We start from the raw sequence: 17,650 nt of genomic DNA on the forward strand, positions 1-17,650 counted from the left end.
TAAAGCAAAGCAAAGCAAAAATCAAACCACAAACCTCCCCTCTCCATTCATGCTCAGGAGAATTTTCATTTGCAAGGTGTATAACTACTATAGAATTAACTGCTGCAACTCCCAGCAGGACACGAGAGGGTGCTCCCATGAGGTATTTTGCTTTTAAGAAGTGGTATGTTCCAGGCTGTTTGTTAGCAAGCAAACTAACTTTTTCTTAATGGTACCTATGAAGTCTGAAAAATTGTCAGGGAATGGAGCTGAGCCTGCTGGGGATTGTAGAGTTGATGCTGACACTGGGAGCCTTTTACAGAAACAGCAGAGGTCTAGTGAGAAGCCTAGCTTCTGTGCCTGGCTAGAGTTGTGTGGATCCCTCAGCAACCATTCCGAAGGCGAACGTCACTCTCCGTTGTACTTAGGGTTTGCGCTGCATTTCAATTTATTTTTAATAATTTATCACAAACATTGTAGCTTGGGAAGATGTAATCATCTTGGTGATCCTCCTGCGGTCTTGGGCTGATTTGACTGTCAGTGGCAATTTTTCAGAGCGGTCCAACTTCTAGGTCTGTGAGAAAATGGGAGTAAATGGTGCATTAGAGAAATGTCAGGTGCCTTCAAGGTCATATTATTTTTGTTTTCATGGTAAAGATAAACCTGTCTAGCATGACCCATATAACCTTTATAGCCCTCGTGGATGGGATATTTAGAATTTAAAGGGAAGGAGTTCCCAATACCCAGAGCAAACATTGCTGTGCCAAGTACATGATTGAGTGAGGCCTGTCTGCTCTACAAGAATAGTTGCTGTCAGAGAAAAAGAGACACGATAGGGAACAGCCCTTAGTGTTGTTTGGGTTTTGACTCTCCCACAGAGGTCATGTGGTGGTACGCGGGATAGTTTTAGGTCAGCTTGCCGCAAGCTAAAAGCTTCTGAGAGGAGCTTCCATTATATTGAGCTGTAGACAAGCCTGGAGGGCATTTTCTTAGTGATCAATGGGGGTGGGCCAGCCCGCTGTGGGCGGGACCATGCCTGGGATGGCCATCCTGGACACTGTAGGAAAGTAGGCTGAGAAACGCCACGGGGTACTGAGCCAGCCAGTAGCAGTGCCCTTCCACGGTCTCTTCATCAGCTCCTGCCTCCTGGCTCCTGTCACATTTGAGTCTCTGTCCCGGCTTCCTTTGGCGATGAGCTACAATGTGGAAGTGTAAACCAGATAAACTCTTTCCTCCCCAACTTGCTTGTGTTCATAGTGTTTCATCACAGCAGAAGAAACCCCGAGAAGGACAGGCCCCAGGATGGCTTGTGGGGTGACGGTCAATGAGGATCAGCGCGCCCTTAAAGCAGAATATGGGACGCCAGGCTCTTCCTCTTTCTCTCTTTTTTTCTGATCATGAGGCCGGCAGTTTGCTAGGCTGTGTGTTCCCCATTGCTGTCATATGACACCTGAACAGAAGCCTAAAAGCAGTGGAACTACATGAAATTTATTGGACAGGACACCTCAAATAGTGAAACGAAACGGACCTTTTCTTTTAATAACTTGATTATCTTGGGTATTATGTTAAAATTATGGAAAACTGAACACTAATGCCCCTGGTCATAGAATTGAGATAACAGTTCAGTGTTTTTTACTTTAGTAAGACACCATTTTGGATATGAGTTTGTCGGGGGTTTTTTGTTGTTGTTGTTTTGTTTTTTGCTGTTATTTTGTTGTTAGGTTGTTACTTTTGTTTTGGCTTTATTTTTGTATATAAAAATTTCGTTTGCATTGTGGCAAAATACATTTGCCCTTGTTCTTTTTTTCTTTTCTAAAAATACTCAGAAAAAATCTTCATCTCCTACTACGAACACGGTTTTATGTCTTGGCGAGAGGAGGAGACAGAAGATACGAACATACCTAATCTAAGTGTTATTTCTTGGGTCTTTGTCACATGGTGAACAGTCTGTGCAGGCTGTGATTCTAGTATCTAAAATATTTTCACCTATAAGGTAAAGAAATTCTTTTGTCTTGGCACCCCAGCAAACACTAGTTTGATTTCTTCCAGGAAAAAAAAAAAGCCTGGCTTTATAGGATTGAAAAACTTACTCCTTGTCCAATAAATCATCAGTTTGTGGGTTTTAAGGCTCTCCCAAGAACATAAATGTCAAGATAACAATTCCAGTTATGATACCATTTTAAAGTAGGAAATAGAATGGGCCTGTTAACTGTATCAGAGATAACTCAGAAGACAGATTTCGAGATGACAACTCCAGTTATGGTAACACTTTAAAGTATAAAATAGAATGTGTCTGTCAACCGTATAAAAGACATATCAGAGGTGGAACTGGGGATGAGAATATCCAGAGACAAAAGAATTCAGCTTGTATTCAAGTCTCTCACTAGAGACTGGTGGGTTTTCTCTGACAAAGAGTTGCATTCTGTGACTTATAAAATAGGTGATACAATTCTAGATTCTTTGGTGATTTACTTACCCAAGACAGTACATCCGCACTGTGTCAGGACTGTGGCGTTTCTCTCATTTCAGCATCGATCTGATGAGGAGACAGAATGTTCTATGGTTTATCAAGCACTTTCCTTGTAGGCTACCGGATCATAAAAGGTGTATTGCATTTTGAAACCTCGTCAGGGAATAAGATTCTTGCCCAAATGGGTAGAAACCAAACATAACTGCAGTTTGTCATCCTAACTCCCACTTGGCTATTGGCAGTTGTTCCTGTTTGCTAGATTTTAGGGAACAACTCTATCAATAGCGACCATTTTCTGACTCCAAGGGGCAGATGTGTTCTGTTGAATTGTTCTCACCATGGTCCAGAAACGGAGCAGGGACAACGACCAACGTCCCAGAACTGTTATACATTCAATTAAGGTCAAAACAAAATGCAGTGCTACTCTGACCTTTGGTGCCTTCTAAATAAGTTAAATGGCTGCTGGAGGGCAGTAGGCACAATGAGTACAAGTGGGATTCCTGTCTTCTGACAACGGCCAACACACATCTGGGGGAGTAAGGCAGGTACAAATTTGTCAACTGAGATATGAGAATAATCCTTCAATATCTTGTAAGTCAGTATAGGCCAGGTCTAACATCAGTGAGGCTAAACTGGACTCCCTTCCCTCAGATTTCAGTCTCTATAAATAAATGTGTGTGTGTGTGTGTGTGTGTGTGTGTGTGTGTGTGTGCGTATAGGAGACAACCAACACATCTTAGTAGTGGTTAATAGGGAAATGCTGCATATAAGATCATCTCTTGTACAAAGTAAAAAAATATATTGATGCAAAAGCTGTGGCGATGTGTTTCAAGGAAAGAGAGAGGAGGAAGGGGCAGAGGAAGAGTGAGAGCCAACTGATAGTGTTTGAAGAAAAGGTTGATATTTAAAAATGATTACCACTTTAACATTAAAAAAAATCTTTCTTTACAAAGTAATTCTTATGGTGAATAAGCACCTATGTGTCTATTTCCTTATTATACTAAAACATATTAAAGGTAGCCCTTTATAGTTAAAATATAAGATGCGGGGTTGTCCTGCTTCTCTACAAGAATTTCTGTTAATCAGGCTACCTTCCTGTATGTATATGTATATAATAGCTACGCACACACACACACACACACACACACACACACACGGACATGAAAGAAATGCTCATAAAGTGATGTGTTCCGCACGTAAAGTGGCCTGTGACATTTGCACTGTTCTTCTTCTCCTTCTTTTCCATTTTTAGAGCCCGTTCCTGGGTTATAACCCACAGATGGCAAATCACTTCCATGTTCCCTGTATTGACTGCATTCACAAACCTTGTCTTTATTTTTCAAAATGTTTTCTTAAAATTTTTTCATATATTTTAAGTATATTGTTTCCCCACCTCCAACTTTTCCCTGAGTCCCTAACAGCCAATTTCTTTCTTTCTTTCATTCATTCATTCATTCATTCATTCATTCATTCATTCATTCTCTCTCTGTCCTCTTTCCTCTAGGGAAAAAAACAATAAAAAAACCAAAAATCAAAACCAACTGCAAAGAATCAACAAGAGAAAAACAAAACAAAACAAAACAAAACAAAAAGCGCACAAGAGAACATGGAGTCTCTTTGTGTTGGCTAAAGACTCCTGGGCATGGGGCCTTCCCCAGCCCTTATACATCCCCCTGGGGACTCAGCCTCCCGGTGTTGACTCGGAGTCTCCCAGGTTCTTCCTGTGAGTTCTCTCAGCCTTTTCTTCTGTCCCCTCTAGCCGTTTGTGACTCCCCTTACCTGCAGAACAGTTCTCAACCAGGGGTCCCACACCCTCCACCCTTGGCTGGGTCCCAGAGTGGACAACCACAACCAAAGAACCCACACCCATGCAACAGAGACAAGACAAACCTCGTCTCTCAAAGCTTGCAACACTTCACACGTTTTGCAGACATCTCCCTTTGCTTCTCAGAGAGTACAACCTGGAAACTGTTGCCCTGACTCTTCTTTACCAAGGCGACCAGCAAGGTCACCACCACTCTGCAAAGTCTGTCACATGGGCTCACACTTCGGGAACATTCAGAACAAGTGATGGAGCACCGGAGTTCTGGAGTGCTCTCGCCCTGAGAAGCAGAGGCAAGGCTTTCCTACCTGTGAGCTGCAATACAGAGGGGGTGAGTTTACGGAGCAGCACTTGGAGGCGAAGTCCGAGCGCTTGTCCACCAAGTCTTTCATCTCTGCTGGAGAGGCATTGGGCATTTTTGTCCTCAGTCGCTCTGCCAGTCTGAAAACAAAACAAAACAAAACAAAACAGTTCTCTGTAAGGCTGAGCTGGAGGAATTGTAGAGACATCGCTTAAGCAAAGTGACCGCTCTTTCAGATCATGTACACTGGAAACAGAAATACTTGCCTGTCTTAGGAAGCCCTGTTTGTGGAAGGGATTCTGGGTGAGCCACACTGAGGTTAGAAGTGAAATCTATGCCTTGTTCAAAGTCGTGCAAGCAAACGGAAGTTGCCACTGAATCTGAAAGCGAATCGTTCCCCTTTTGGTAGCTTATTATTTCAACACAGGTGATGCCTTTTTCTATTTTCCCTGGCTTTTCACTTCTCTCCATCGTTAAATTTCAAGCTCCTTTAAAAATGTGTCCTTCGGTGGACTTGGTTTCAGTTCATGCTTTCGCTTTTATGTGCCTCAGTTTCCCAACTTTGGAACTCAACTACATGAACACACTGAAGTAGGAGTGGAACCCATTGGCTGCTGTTCCCAGGTGTTTCAATAGTCTACTTTCAAGATGCTGACAGGACTCGACACCTCTTGCTGTTTTCCAGCTTGAACTATTTATGATCTTGGTGCCACTTTCACCTTCTCAGTGGGCCACTTAGCTTGGTTTATCACTTTCTCCAAGAAGTGGGCTCTTACGCCCATAGTGAGCAGCACGGGGTAAGGAGGGAAAATGCTTTCAAGAACAAGATTCACACCTACTAAGGAGGATCTCACAGGGATCCCTGAGGAGATAACCTGTTCTGTGGCTCCTTAACAAAATCTTTTTGGGAATCTGTGTGTTTGCTTGAGTCCTATACTCTCACTGATTTAAAGTGGACATTTATTAAACAAGATGGAAGACGGCACAGTCTTTCTAGAGATTTTCTCCCAAGAACCCGTCACTATGTCTTTCATTTTTTTATTATTTAATTATTTTTATTTTTATTAATTACAGTTTATTCACTTTGTATCCCCCCCGTACCTCCCTCCACCCTCCCCTCCCAATCTCGCCCTCCCTCCCTCATCTCCTCCCATGTCCCTCTCCCAGTCCACTGATAGGGGAGGTCCTCCTCCCCTTCCATCTGACCCTAGCCTATCAGGTCTCATCAGGACTAGCTTCTTTGTCTTCCTCTGTGGCCTGGTAAGGCTGCCCCCGCCCCCCATGGGGAGATGACCAAAGAGCCAGCTACTGAGTTCATGTCAGAGACAGTCCCTGTTCACTTTACTATGGAACCCACTTGGACACTGAGCTGCCATGGGCTACATCTGTGCAGGGGTTCTAGGTTATCTCCATGAAGAGTCGTTGGCTGGAGCATCAGTCTCAGAAAAGACCCCTGTGCCCAGACTTTTTGGATCTGTTGCTGTCCTCCTGGAGCTCCTGTCCTCTCCACGTCTTACTATCTCCCACTTCTTTCATAAGATTCCCTGCACTCTGCCCAAAGTTTGGCTATGAGTCTCAGCATCTGCCTCGATACCCTGCAGGGTAGAGTCTTTCAGAGGCCCTCTGTGGTAGGCTTCTGTCCTGTTCCCTGTTTTCTCCCTCCTCTGATGTCCATCCTCTTTGCCTTTCTGAATGGGGATTGAGCATCTTAGCCAGAGTCCTCCTTCCTGATTAGCTTCCTTAGGTGTACAGATTCTAGTATGTTTATCCTATATTATATGTCTAATATCCACTTATGAGTGAGTATATACCCTATGTGTCTTTCTGCTTCTGGGATACCTCACTCAGGACGATCTTCTCTAGGTATCACCATTTACCTGCAAATTTCACGATTTCCTTTTCCTTTTTTTTTTTTTTTATCGCTGAGTAGTCCCTCAGTTGAGGAATGGATAGAGAAATTGTGGTACATCTACACAATGGAATATTACTCAATGATAAAAAACAAGGAAGTCATGAAATTTGTCTTTCATTTTTATGGCCAGTTATTTAATTGTTAATTTCTACTTACAGTGAAATGCTTTCTCTTTAATTGAGAAAAATAACTGTTGCACCGTGCTGTTGACAGGCAGCGTGTTTATTTCCAGTTCATAAGGAACACATGCCGGTGATGTGTTCAGACCAGCATGAAACCTCAGTTCTTGTCAGAGAACAAACATTGGCTGATAACTCCCGATAACATGACCAACTATACGCTAATGTTGCCATTTTGAATCAAGCCCCTGCAGATAGTTTATATTCTTGTGGCCATGTTCTAATTGGCCACTCACCTAAGGCCGATGACATACCCTGTGCCCTGGAAACATTTAAAATTTAAAACATTTAAAATTGCAAACCTTCTTCATCTTTCCCTCACAGCATCCTAAATTTTCACCTCTACTTCTCTATCACAGAACTGGGCAAGCACAACAGACACATTTGGAGGATGAAGCCACAAAGCCAGCCACTTACTTTTTCTTGTACTCAGTAAATGTGTTCTCAGAATAATCTGCACACATTTCCTGCCCCTTTTCAATGAAGGAAGTTAGTTGGTTCTTCAGCAGGGGACTCTGTAAAATAAATATTACTCATTAACATCCGTTGTGTATAAATACTGTCCCATGAGGCCATTAGATCAGAATTACATCTCCCTGCCCAATGTATCAGCAAACACTCTTTCTTTTTCTTTTCTTTCTTTCTTCCTCTTTCCTTCCTCCTTCCTTCCTTCCTTCCTTCCTTCCTTCCTTCCTTCCTTCCTTCCTTCCTTCTTTCTTTCTTTCTTTCTTTCTTTCTTTCTTCCTTTTTCTTTCTTTTTTTGTTTGCATAAAGCCAGTTAGTAAAATATTAGCCTTTGTAGACCATATATGATCTCTATTACAGATATCCTTCTCTGCACAGTAGCAGAGAAAAAAAGCACATATGACAAACAAAGTGCATGCTGGTCCTCCAATGCATTTCGATGGCCACTGCAAATTGAATTTTACTTAATTATCAATCTTTCTTTGACTTTTTTTCCACAGTAAGCACAAATATACCATAAGCCACGTTTTCATCATAAACGTACAGGAAATATATAAGTAGGCAGTAGACCAGGTTTGATCCGTAATCTTCAGTATACCAATCTTGGCCTACATTATGGATAAAGAAACTTAGCAAAGTATACCTGAGTGCTGAAACAGGCTGCGGAGTCCGGACTGTCACAGCACTCCCTCAGGGTCTTCAGCGTGGTCTCCAGCACTTTGCTGAGGAATACTTCTGGAACCTGAGTGCTTCTGCTTAGTTCAAATGTATACCTGGCAGAAGAGGAGAGGACACTTTTCAAGGTGTGCCTGGGGTCCAGAATCAGAAATGAAATGATCCAGAGGCAGAAGGAACACCTTACTTCTGCTTGTTGTGTGGTTTTGTTTGAGGCAGTCTTACTCTCTATAGCCCAGTTCTTTCTGGAGCTCACAGCACAGATGACAGGTCCTTCTTCATCCTGAGACTTCCTGCTTCACTTCCTGTCCCAATCTTCCTAGTGCTAACATCACAGGCATCTACTGGAATGCCTGACTTTCCTTTATTTGTTAACTTTTTTGAATTTTATTTAAAATGTAATCCTCCTTCTCCTCCCTGAAACCGTTCCCATGTCTGCTCTACTCCCTCTCAAGTTCATGTTCTCTTTTTCTTTAATTATTATTGTGTTATATACGCAGGTGTGTGAATAAATACGTAAGTGCAACCTGCTGAGTCCATTTACTGTCGTTTGTAGAACATAATTTAAAAAATGATTTAATACAAGCTGACCCCTTGTAAAGTAGCTCTAAGACAACATTTTCATGAATATATTTGATTAATGCTTGGTTTAATAACTTTACCATCCATATATACAATAGAATACATATAAACATATCATACTACTTTAAGCTCATATGGACATGTCTTTTCTGTGAGTATAATGCTCACTCCCCCACACAGCTCATGTTAGCTGGGTACTTTTAAGCAAGTTTTCTGTACAGAAATTTATGCAAAGTCTTCCATTTCAGCTTATCTAATTGCTATCTGTGTATTTATCAAATCAGTTAGTATTTAGAAGAAAAACGTGTGCTAGTTTTACTTCTGTCTAAATTCTGCTTTCTTACATGGGCTACTGACATTCTAGCTGCCTTCTTAAAGCTGTTTCTAAATTATTTTTATGCTACAGGTATGAAGATATTTATAACATATGTAACACATTGTGTATTTGTTTTGTTTCTCTTTTGTTAGATAAAAAAAATTAAGTTTCACTATTTCTTTCTATTTAATCTCTTTTTAATATCAATACTGCTAAGGAAGGAACATTCTAAGTTTTACTTGTTATCAGATGGTTATTCTCCAAAAGTTTGATAAACTTTTAGGGTTTTGTTTGTGACTTGGGATAGAATATAGTCAAACTGGGAGATAACACGACACATATTAATTTTATCATGATATGTATTATATGTATGGAACATTATAAAACATTTTATAGTAGAAATGTTTATTTCTTTCCTTTTTTCATTTTTGTTTTCTTTCTTTTTTTTTTTTTTCAAAATAGGCTTTCTCTGGCTGTCCTGGCAATCCTTTGTAGACCAGGCTGGACTGAAACTCACAGAGATCTACCTGCCTCTGTCTCCTGAGTGCTTAAAGGCATGTGCCACCACTACTCAGCTTTAGGTGCCTTTCTTAGTGGCCACCTCTGCACTCAGTAAGTCATTGTCATTCTCAGGTCAGCTAAGGAGCAAACTAAGTCAGAAAGGCTGAGTCCCTTTTGCCTGTGCACACTAATCTCAAGATGCAGATTAAAGAACCATGGGCTCCTCCTTCCTTAACCAAGTTTAAGGACTTGGTGTTGTTTAAACTCATTAACAGATGTTTAAACTCGATAGAACCATATAAGGAGACTTGTGTTTGAAAAGGGGGATGGCTTATTTTCTTTCAGTCTGCCCTCCTGTGGAGATGCCTTCATACTGGTATAAAGGAAACACTTCACACAAACCACAACTCAACTTACTGGTCCATGGCTTGGGTGGCACCCTGACCGCACAGTTCTTTGCTTGTGGGCAGCTTGATGGCTGGCAATTGAAGTGGTTCGGCAGCTGGCATGAAGTAGGTGCACATAAAAACATTCATCGGTGTTTGTTCTTGACAGCACTCTTCAAACTTAGAGTTCTTTTTGGATAAGTTTTTGCAGATTTTTATTGTGTGTTCAGGAAGCTACAAAGAGAACGGTGGATCTGTGTGATTAGTTTTCTTATTGGTCTAGCTAAAAAAATAAAACCTAGGCATTCAATCCCTGATATGATATTGATAAATAAAACTGGGGATGCTCTTAGAAAACAAATTGAAGCAATACTTGGGAGGGGAGTTTTTTAATACATAGGAGTTCATAAAGTCCAATTTCACCTCCGAGAGAGTGTGTGTGTGTACATGTGTGTGCCATTTACAAAAAATTCACATTGAACCCCAGAACTTCATGCTAATTAAAACGAAACAGAATAAATATGCTTAAAATAATTAGAGCTATAATGATAGAAAGTATGGCATTGCTTAACATACTGAAAAAGCCAACCAAATATAACCACTGGAGATTAGTTCAAAATATGATGCACCTCAGGATATGATGTAATGCACAGAACTGACAACCCAGTAGGGTCCTATTGGCCATTGTACATCAGCAGAACAGAGCATCTATTCATACAATTGTGTATTTTTATTGGAAAATGACTACACAATTTTACACATCTACGCTAAATGTCAATAAGGCTTTGAAGACTGATCTTCATATAATGTAATCATCTGAATTCGTATCAACTTGAGAATATTCTGCAAATTTGATTTGCTTACCCAATTGTACAAAGTATAATAAAAACATTGCAAACGTGGATAGTGTCATCACTGATAAGACTTTATGCCTTAAGTGAATTTTAAATTATGTTCAATTTGAATATAATGCTGACAACTCTAATTAAATTTGAATAACTGTGTGTGGGTAGTGGATACTCCACACAGTACAAGGCTTGGGAATCTGAGAATCTCGTCCTTGAATGTATGTGGATTTTGTCACTGGTTGAGGGGTCCCAAATACCCCCATTAATCCATTTCCTAATCTGTGAGTCAAAGTTGGGGATGTATTTATATTTTGTAAATGCCCGTAGGGACACTAGAATAACACACGTGAAAAGCAGCTGAGAACACTGTCTGGCAGTCAGTTCACAGCGCTCAGAGCAGCACGTGATGATGATCACGTGGACCACCTCACCTCTTTGGCCATGCAGTCCTCTGACGTAGACTCACAACATCTGGACAGCGTTTCAGTGAGGTCTTCAGCTAGTGGTCTAACGTCCTCAAGGTTTGCAGTTGGCACTTTTTGGGCCAGTTTTATGAGATGGCTAGATAGTTTAAAATAATAGAAAATATTGTTAGCGAGCTAATATACTTAGTTTTCTAGTTTTCATTGCAGACATACTGCTAAGAAGAAGAATGTAGCCTTTGGCATCAACACGTGCGTGGAGCACACCTGCCCTGTGACCTACGCCACACACTACAGTTACAGTATACTCAAGATGAAGCCGTCCTCAGGGAAGGTTTTCAGATACTCAGCACTGAGACATAGCTTCCCTTCCAGCCAGATCTTCACATATCTTGGACTGAAAGCAGTTCACAATGCGAGTGTTATGCTAGCATGGCATTGCGCTGTCTTTTAAGATGTTTTATAAAATCTCCTTTAATTCAGCATTTTTGTCACTGAATTATAGAATCTTTATGTATTCTGAAGATTACCTTCTGGTTAGATATAATTCACCAGTGTTTTTTTCTCGTCTTTTTTTTGGTGATTATATCCTCTGAATAGAAGTTATAAAGTTTGATATAGTTACTCTTGATTTTGCTTTTCTTACTTCTATTTGAGCATCATATTGTCAAAGCCAATGCTTTGAAAATTTCCTCCTGTTTTCTTCTATGAGTTTTAAAATTATAGATATTACATTTAGAATTTTAATGGCATAGGGTAAGGGTCCAGCTTCATTCTTTTACATGTGGATATCTAGTTTCTCAACACTATAACAGAAATTAGCTTTTTCTGCTGCATACTCTTAGCACCTTTGCAGAGAATCATTTGACCAAATATGCTAGTTTAATTCTGGGCTTTCTATTCTGCTCAACTTGATTATTGTTGCTTGACAGATGTTGTAAGCCTCGCTCTTATTTTTCTCAAGTGTTTTCTTTATCTGGAGTCCTTTGAGGTCCCCTTATGAAAAATTATTAATTTATAGATGGTCATGAAGTCTGGTTCAGGGCTGTTTGAACTCAGGTGATGGTGTTAGAAAGTGGTGGAATCCTTGAGTGCTGGGCCTTCCTGGGAAGTCTTTAGGTCATTTGGAGTTGACTTTTAAAGGACATAGTAGAACCTCCTTCACCTCTTCTAGCCATTTACTTCTAGCTAAGAGGTAGTGGTTTGCTCTACTGTATGCTGTCATTCAATGTGCCAACAGAGGCCAAAATAACGAGGCCAACCTACTATAGACTGAAACATTAAAAGCTGTGAGGAAAAACAAACCATTCTCTTTATAGGTTGATTACCTTAGGTGTTTGTTACAGTAATAAAAGTTAACTAATAAATACCCTTTTCTTTAAAAAAAATGCCATTATGGCATTAAGAGATTGACTTGACTATGTACATTGCTTTACATAGTACCACAATTTGTTTTATATTATTTTTACTAATTTACTTTTTGAGACAATGTCTCACAATGTAGCCCAGTCTAGCCTGGCACTCACTATTTAGCCTAGGCTAGCCTTGAGCTTATGACTACCCTCTTGCCTCAGCCTCCCAAGTTGCTGGTATTATAGTATATTACTTCACTTGGCTAGTATGGCATTTTAACAATTTTAAGTCTTCAAACCACAAGCACGGAGGGCCTTTCCATTTACTGTGTCATCTTTGATTTCTCCAAACAATGTATTGTGCTTTTCATTGAGCATGCTTTTGCAGTATCATTTTGAAGCACTGGTATATTTTATGCTTATATAGTGCAGTTGAGATATTTTCCATTCTAGTTTTCCTTATTAAAAATTGATCGCTTTCCCCTGGTAGGGCGGCCTTCCCAGGCCACAGCAGAAGAGGATGCAGTCAGTCCTGATGAGACGTGATAGGCTGGGGTCAATTGGTAGAGAAGGAGGTCTTCCCCCTTTCTGAGGACTAGGGGAGGAAAGCGTGTGTGTGTGTGTGTGGGGGAAGTGGGAGGGTTGTTGGGACCACGATGAGATGAGGAAGGGGGCTATGATCAGGATGTAAAATGAAGAAATTTAAAAAAAATTAAATAAAAATTATGGCAGCACGTCAAATGCTAATCCCTTGGAGTGGATTCCTAGACACTAATTCGAGCATAATCCACGGTTAATTATGCAATGTATATGTGATATGTGATACTTCAAAAAATACAAAGTTGTAAAAGAAAAACGAAGGCCAGCCTAGAGGAAGCTGCTGAGTGTTCATATGACTTGATAGTGGACTGTATTCTACAGCTTCTTTCACACGCGTATTACAGGTACAGAGCTAAGGAACAAGCTTCTAACTATGGAGATGCTGTGGAGTCCTTACCTGAGCCTTGATTTCTCCTTTCCGTATGCAGCATACTGTGAACAAACTCTGTTTGACATGGTGGTGAGAAGTGATAAATGTTTAAGCTGCAGTCGCTAGAAAATAAAAGGGAGAATTGTATTAGATAATCAAAACCAATGGAATTTTCTGTGCATGAATAGCAGAAAGGGATATTTTGGTTGCTTGACATTTTAAAATCAATGTAATGCTGAGCTCTAGCCACTGTTATTTATTGCTCTCTCCTTCAAGGCGTAACTATTTTCCAATTAACAAAATACAATGAAGGTATTTTAGAAACTTTTGATAATTTCAAAATATCAACTTCTCCCGTTATTGAAAAGAAATAGCATTTTAGGATGGAAAAAAGATACATTGCAGTAATAAGGTAATGGAGCCTACCTCCCTCACAAAGCATTTGGTCGGGTTTTCAGAAGTACAGCAGGATCCAACCATAGAGAGATAACTCTTGGTGTAGCCAACTAAAAGTGGCAGAGGAGCTTGTCCATAATTACTGGAATATTCATATAAAAACCTGGGAGAGAAAATGGGATTGATTAAAAAATTGTGTGTGTTTGGGTAGATGTTGACATCAGATATCTTCTATTGCTCTTTGCTTTAGTTTTTGAGACAAGGGCTCTCACTGAGCCTCGAGCTTTCGTTGGAGTGTCTGGGCAGCAAGCCTCAGGGATCTGCCTGGCTTTGCCCTATCCCAGTAGGTGGATTCTGAGGATCTGCACCCAGGCCCTTATGCTTACACAGCAAGGGCTGCCGCCTCAGCCCATCAGGTCATGAAATCACCATGACTTTAAAGAAAGAACAATAGTACTGACAACTATAAAGTAAAATATTTATTTTGAAAGCAATGGGTTCTTTAATTCCCATGTTGTCTGTTTCCAGTGTGAGACCATCTGGCTTGTTTGTTTGTTTGTTTGTTTTTCTTATAATTCTCTTGTATCGCCAATGGTAACCGCTTAGGAAGCTGCCTGTTGAATTAATGATAGTGCACACTGTTAAGGGACTTACTCCTCACTTTCTATCTAAGTGTACTATCCTAGACAATCCCCGTGTATACTTAGTTAACTTCTGTGAAAGAGCAATCATTTTGGTTTTTAGCAACACAAGTAAGTTCCTGAGTCTTCAGACAACGTTCTGAGGGCTGGAGAGATGGCTCTGTGGTTAAGAGCGCTTCCTGCTCTTTCAGACCTCAGTTCACTTCCAAGCAATCAAGTCAGGAGGCACACCTATAATCCCAGCCTTGGGGGACGTGGTGGCCTCTGCAGGTACCAGTCTACACATAAAAATGAGGGAAGCTTAAAAAATGACGAAAACACATTTGAAATCTTCAATAAAGTATCTAAAAACTAACAAAAATTGGCATACCAACCACATTTATAGTTTTCAATTTTATTGTCCTTTCTCTTTGCAAATGGATATTTTTCATCATCACAAGTATCCTTTTCTCCTATGTTTTGTCCTTATTTATTTTGTTCTGTTCTTTGAGAGAAAGTTTCCACATGCAGCTTTGACTGGCCTGAGGCTTGCAGCAATCTCCCTGCCTTTGCCTCCAGTGTTTTCTCTGAGGCAACACAGGTATTCGCGATCAAGTCTAATTATATATGATCTGTCCATTTTATAACCTTCTGAGATGAATATGATGAGAGCGTAATGTGTTTTCTCATATAGATCGAACAATAAAAAGGTCTGCATTACATACTGATTTGGTAATATGTGTCGTGTTCACAGGTAGTTCTAAAGATATATAGGAGTGTTTGGGAGTATTTATTTCTGTGCTTCATTGAAAAGTATTTAGGAATGTGCACAGCAGTAACATTGCTTCCACTCTCTGCATGATGATCACTGGCATAACCGCTCTCTCCATAGGCACCACTAGATGTCAGAAAATAAGCCATGTGAAAGGGGTTCCATTGATGGTGGGTGGGGGTCTGGGAGAGCGGGTGAATATTACATACTCCCTACTATGTAATGTTTCAGTTTTTAAATAGATATTACTTTTTTCATTATAGTAAGTGGTCTTTCCTCATACATTTGCTTTCCCTTCCTTCCTTCCTTCCTTCCTTCCTTCCTTCCTTCCTTCCTTCCTTCCTTCCTTCCTTCCTTCCTTCCTTCCTTCCTTTCCTTCCTTCCCTTTCCTTTTTCTTCCTGTCTGCCTGTTTGTCGGGCTGTCTGTCTTTCCTGCCTTCAACCTTCCTATTTCTGAGAGAAAGTCTTACCATGAGCACTGACTACTCTGACATCCACCCTGATCGCCCTGCCTTTGCCTCCTCCGCAGTGGTAGGCATCTGAACTGATACAGCAGAGCTGTAGTTTGACTTATTGTAAAGGTCACCTACTGATCAGCAAATCCCTTTGGATCGCTCCTGAATGCCTCACAGATCTCATCATTTGTCGGTTCCACGTAGGTTGGAAATTCTTGTGGCTGGTGACTGAGGGTAGCCATGCAGAGTTTCCGCTCAAGGCCCTCCTTGGTGCAACACTCAGGAGTCCCAGGGTGCACGGGAAAAGGGGCGTCGCTTTCACAGGACTTAACAGACAGCTCTGAGGTCTGAAACGAAAGAAGAAGGCGAAAAGGAAAACTTGTACGGTGCATATGAATCTCCATTCAGTGTAACACATACTTTGTCATTTAAAAATTCTCATTGTTAATCAAGCTTCCATACTATGGCTTATGAACACGCAAAGTTGCATAATTTTGGTTATAGGCAAGTATAGAATCTTGTTTATGTTAATCAGTGTCATCCCACACTAAACATGGAGCAACTCTCATTAATGAGTAGACAGTTCTTATTGGACTGTAGTCATTTTGCCTTTATCACATAGCCTGGTGTCTCTCATGGAAGGGTTTTGAGTGTCTCTGTGGCAAGGGACACTTGGAGAAGTCCTGGCGGTGGCTCTCATCTTATCTTCCGCCTCCTTTTTTTTTCTTTTTGCAATTAGACCCAAAGCTTGGAGGACCTCCCTCATGAACCCCTTCTTGACATTGTCAGCTTTAGCTTCCTGCATGTTGCAGTTGCCTAGCATTTCAGCAGCATGATTTCACATCACAACTACTTATCTGGCACAGAAAACAATAAATGCTTGCACAGTATGGGTCAAAGATGGGGACTGAGAATCTGTGTTCCTCTAAGCTTTAGGCCTTATTCTTGGCAAGAGCTGGAAACTAGAGGTCACTGTGATTTATAGCCTCAGCCATGTGACTCTCATTTGTGCTGGTGGATAGAACACCACCAAAGTCATTGTAGGGAAAAAAAAAGGAAGAGGTTTGATACTTGAAATAAACTGGTACAAAAGAATAGACATAATAAAGAAAAAGAAGAAGAAATTACCATGGAAAAGTCACTTTGGTGTTTATGTAGGAAAAAGTAAAATATTATATATACGAATCATTCTTTGAAGGTAAATTTTCTCAAGACTTTTCCTAAAGTAAAGGAAAGCAACATGCTGAATGAGTCATTCAATGAATGAGCCGTAACTCATGCCACCTTCCTTCCACGACTCTTTAGAAATTAAGAATTGGGTTTTCCTTGGAAGATCATCTCTCTTTTCAACCAATCTCCTTTTCCTTTTCATTAATATCCCTGGGAAATCCTCTGCGTTCCCCTGTTTTCAGTTATCCCAAAATGAAGCTAGGAACTGAACGAATATTGGCATGTTGCAAAGAAAAATAAATGAGTGCTTAGAGTGAGTGGGAGTGACACACAAAATCCCTTAAACTCCAGTCACATCTCAGCAAGGCATGCAGCAGCCAAAAGATGGGGTGAAGAGAGAATGTACTGTGTTGTTCTGAGTGTGGTTGACAGTATGAAGCAGATTCAGACTGATGTGGTGTAGAGTAGGTTAAAATGATGAGTGATGAACTTGGTGGTGAAAGAAATAATAGAGGCTAAAAGGAGGCAAATAAAGGAGTCAATGGGAAAGCATACTCACTGTACAGAATCTATTACAATAATGGCACTGAACATACACTGATCTTTCTGTTGAGGCCTTTAGTCAAACCCACCTACAGTCATTTCTGTATGTGCTGATGACTGCGTTAGTAAAGCTCTGTCTACTCATTACTACCATTATCAGTACCGTTATCAATTGTACATTGAATTTTAAAATTCTAATTGAATTCTAATTCCTTCAGAATTTTAATTTCTATACTAATGCTATAGGAGAGAAAACACATGCACACACAAATGTGTGCACACAATATGTTATTCTTTATATCTGGAACCAAAAATATGGTTCCAGATATAAAGAATGGTGATTATATAGCAATATTTGAGTGACTCAAATAATTTGAGACCAATTATTCTGTCACCATTAGTCCTAACCCTAGAAGAGTAATAAAGATATAGTCATAATTTTAAGCTTTACAACGTAGGTAAAAATTATTTGAGAGTTTCATGAGTTTGTGATATAGGAGGTTCAAATTTATAG

The 17,650-nt window shown here is 40.3% G+C and overlaps 1 protein-coding gene across 1 annotated transcript in view; it reads right to left on the minus strand.

Annotated features, from left to right (window-relative positions):
• Positions 1–403: 403 nt before the first annotated feature.
• Gc (GC vitamin D binding protein) overlaps positions 404–17,650 on the minus strand; it is a 31,202-nt gene continuing 13,955 nt past the window's right edge. The window contains exons 4-13 of the mRNA XM_021653867.2: positions 15,559–15,770; positions 13,607–13,739; positions 13,208–13,302; positions 10,868–10,997; positions 9,620–9,822; positions 7,772–7,901; positions 7,081–7,178; positions 4,580–4,712; positions 2,456–2,515; positions 404–553 (exon numbers count right to left, since the gene is read on the minus strand). Of these exons, the coding sequence (XP_021509542.1) occupies positions 2,480–2,515; positions 4,580–4,712; positions 7,081–7,178; positions 7,772–7,901; positions 9,620–9,822; positions 10,868–10,997; positions 13,208–13,302; positions 13,607–13,739; positions 15,559–15,770 (1,170 nt within the window). The 3' untranslated portion in view covers positions 404–553; positions 2,456–2,479. The remainder of the gene's footprint in view (positions 554–2,455; positions 2,516–4,579; positions 4,713–7,080; positions 7,179–7,771; positions 7,902–9,619; positions 9,823–10,867; positions 10,998–13,207; positions 13,303–13,606; positions 13,740–15,558; positions 15,771–17,650) is intronic.

This window comes from Meriones unguiculatus, chromosome 3 (assembly GCF_030254825.1).
Source record: "Meriones unguiculatus strain TT.TT164.6M chromosome 3, Bangor_MerUng_6.1, whole genome shotgun sequence".
In the NCBI taxonomy this organism is placed as follows: Eukaryota; Metazoa; Chordata; class Mammalia; order Rodentia; family Muridae; genus Meriones; species Meriones unguiculatus.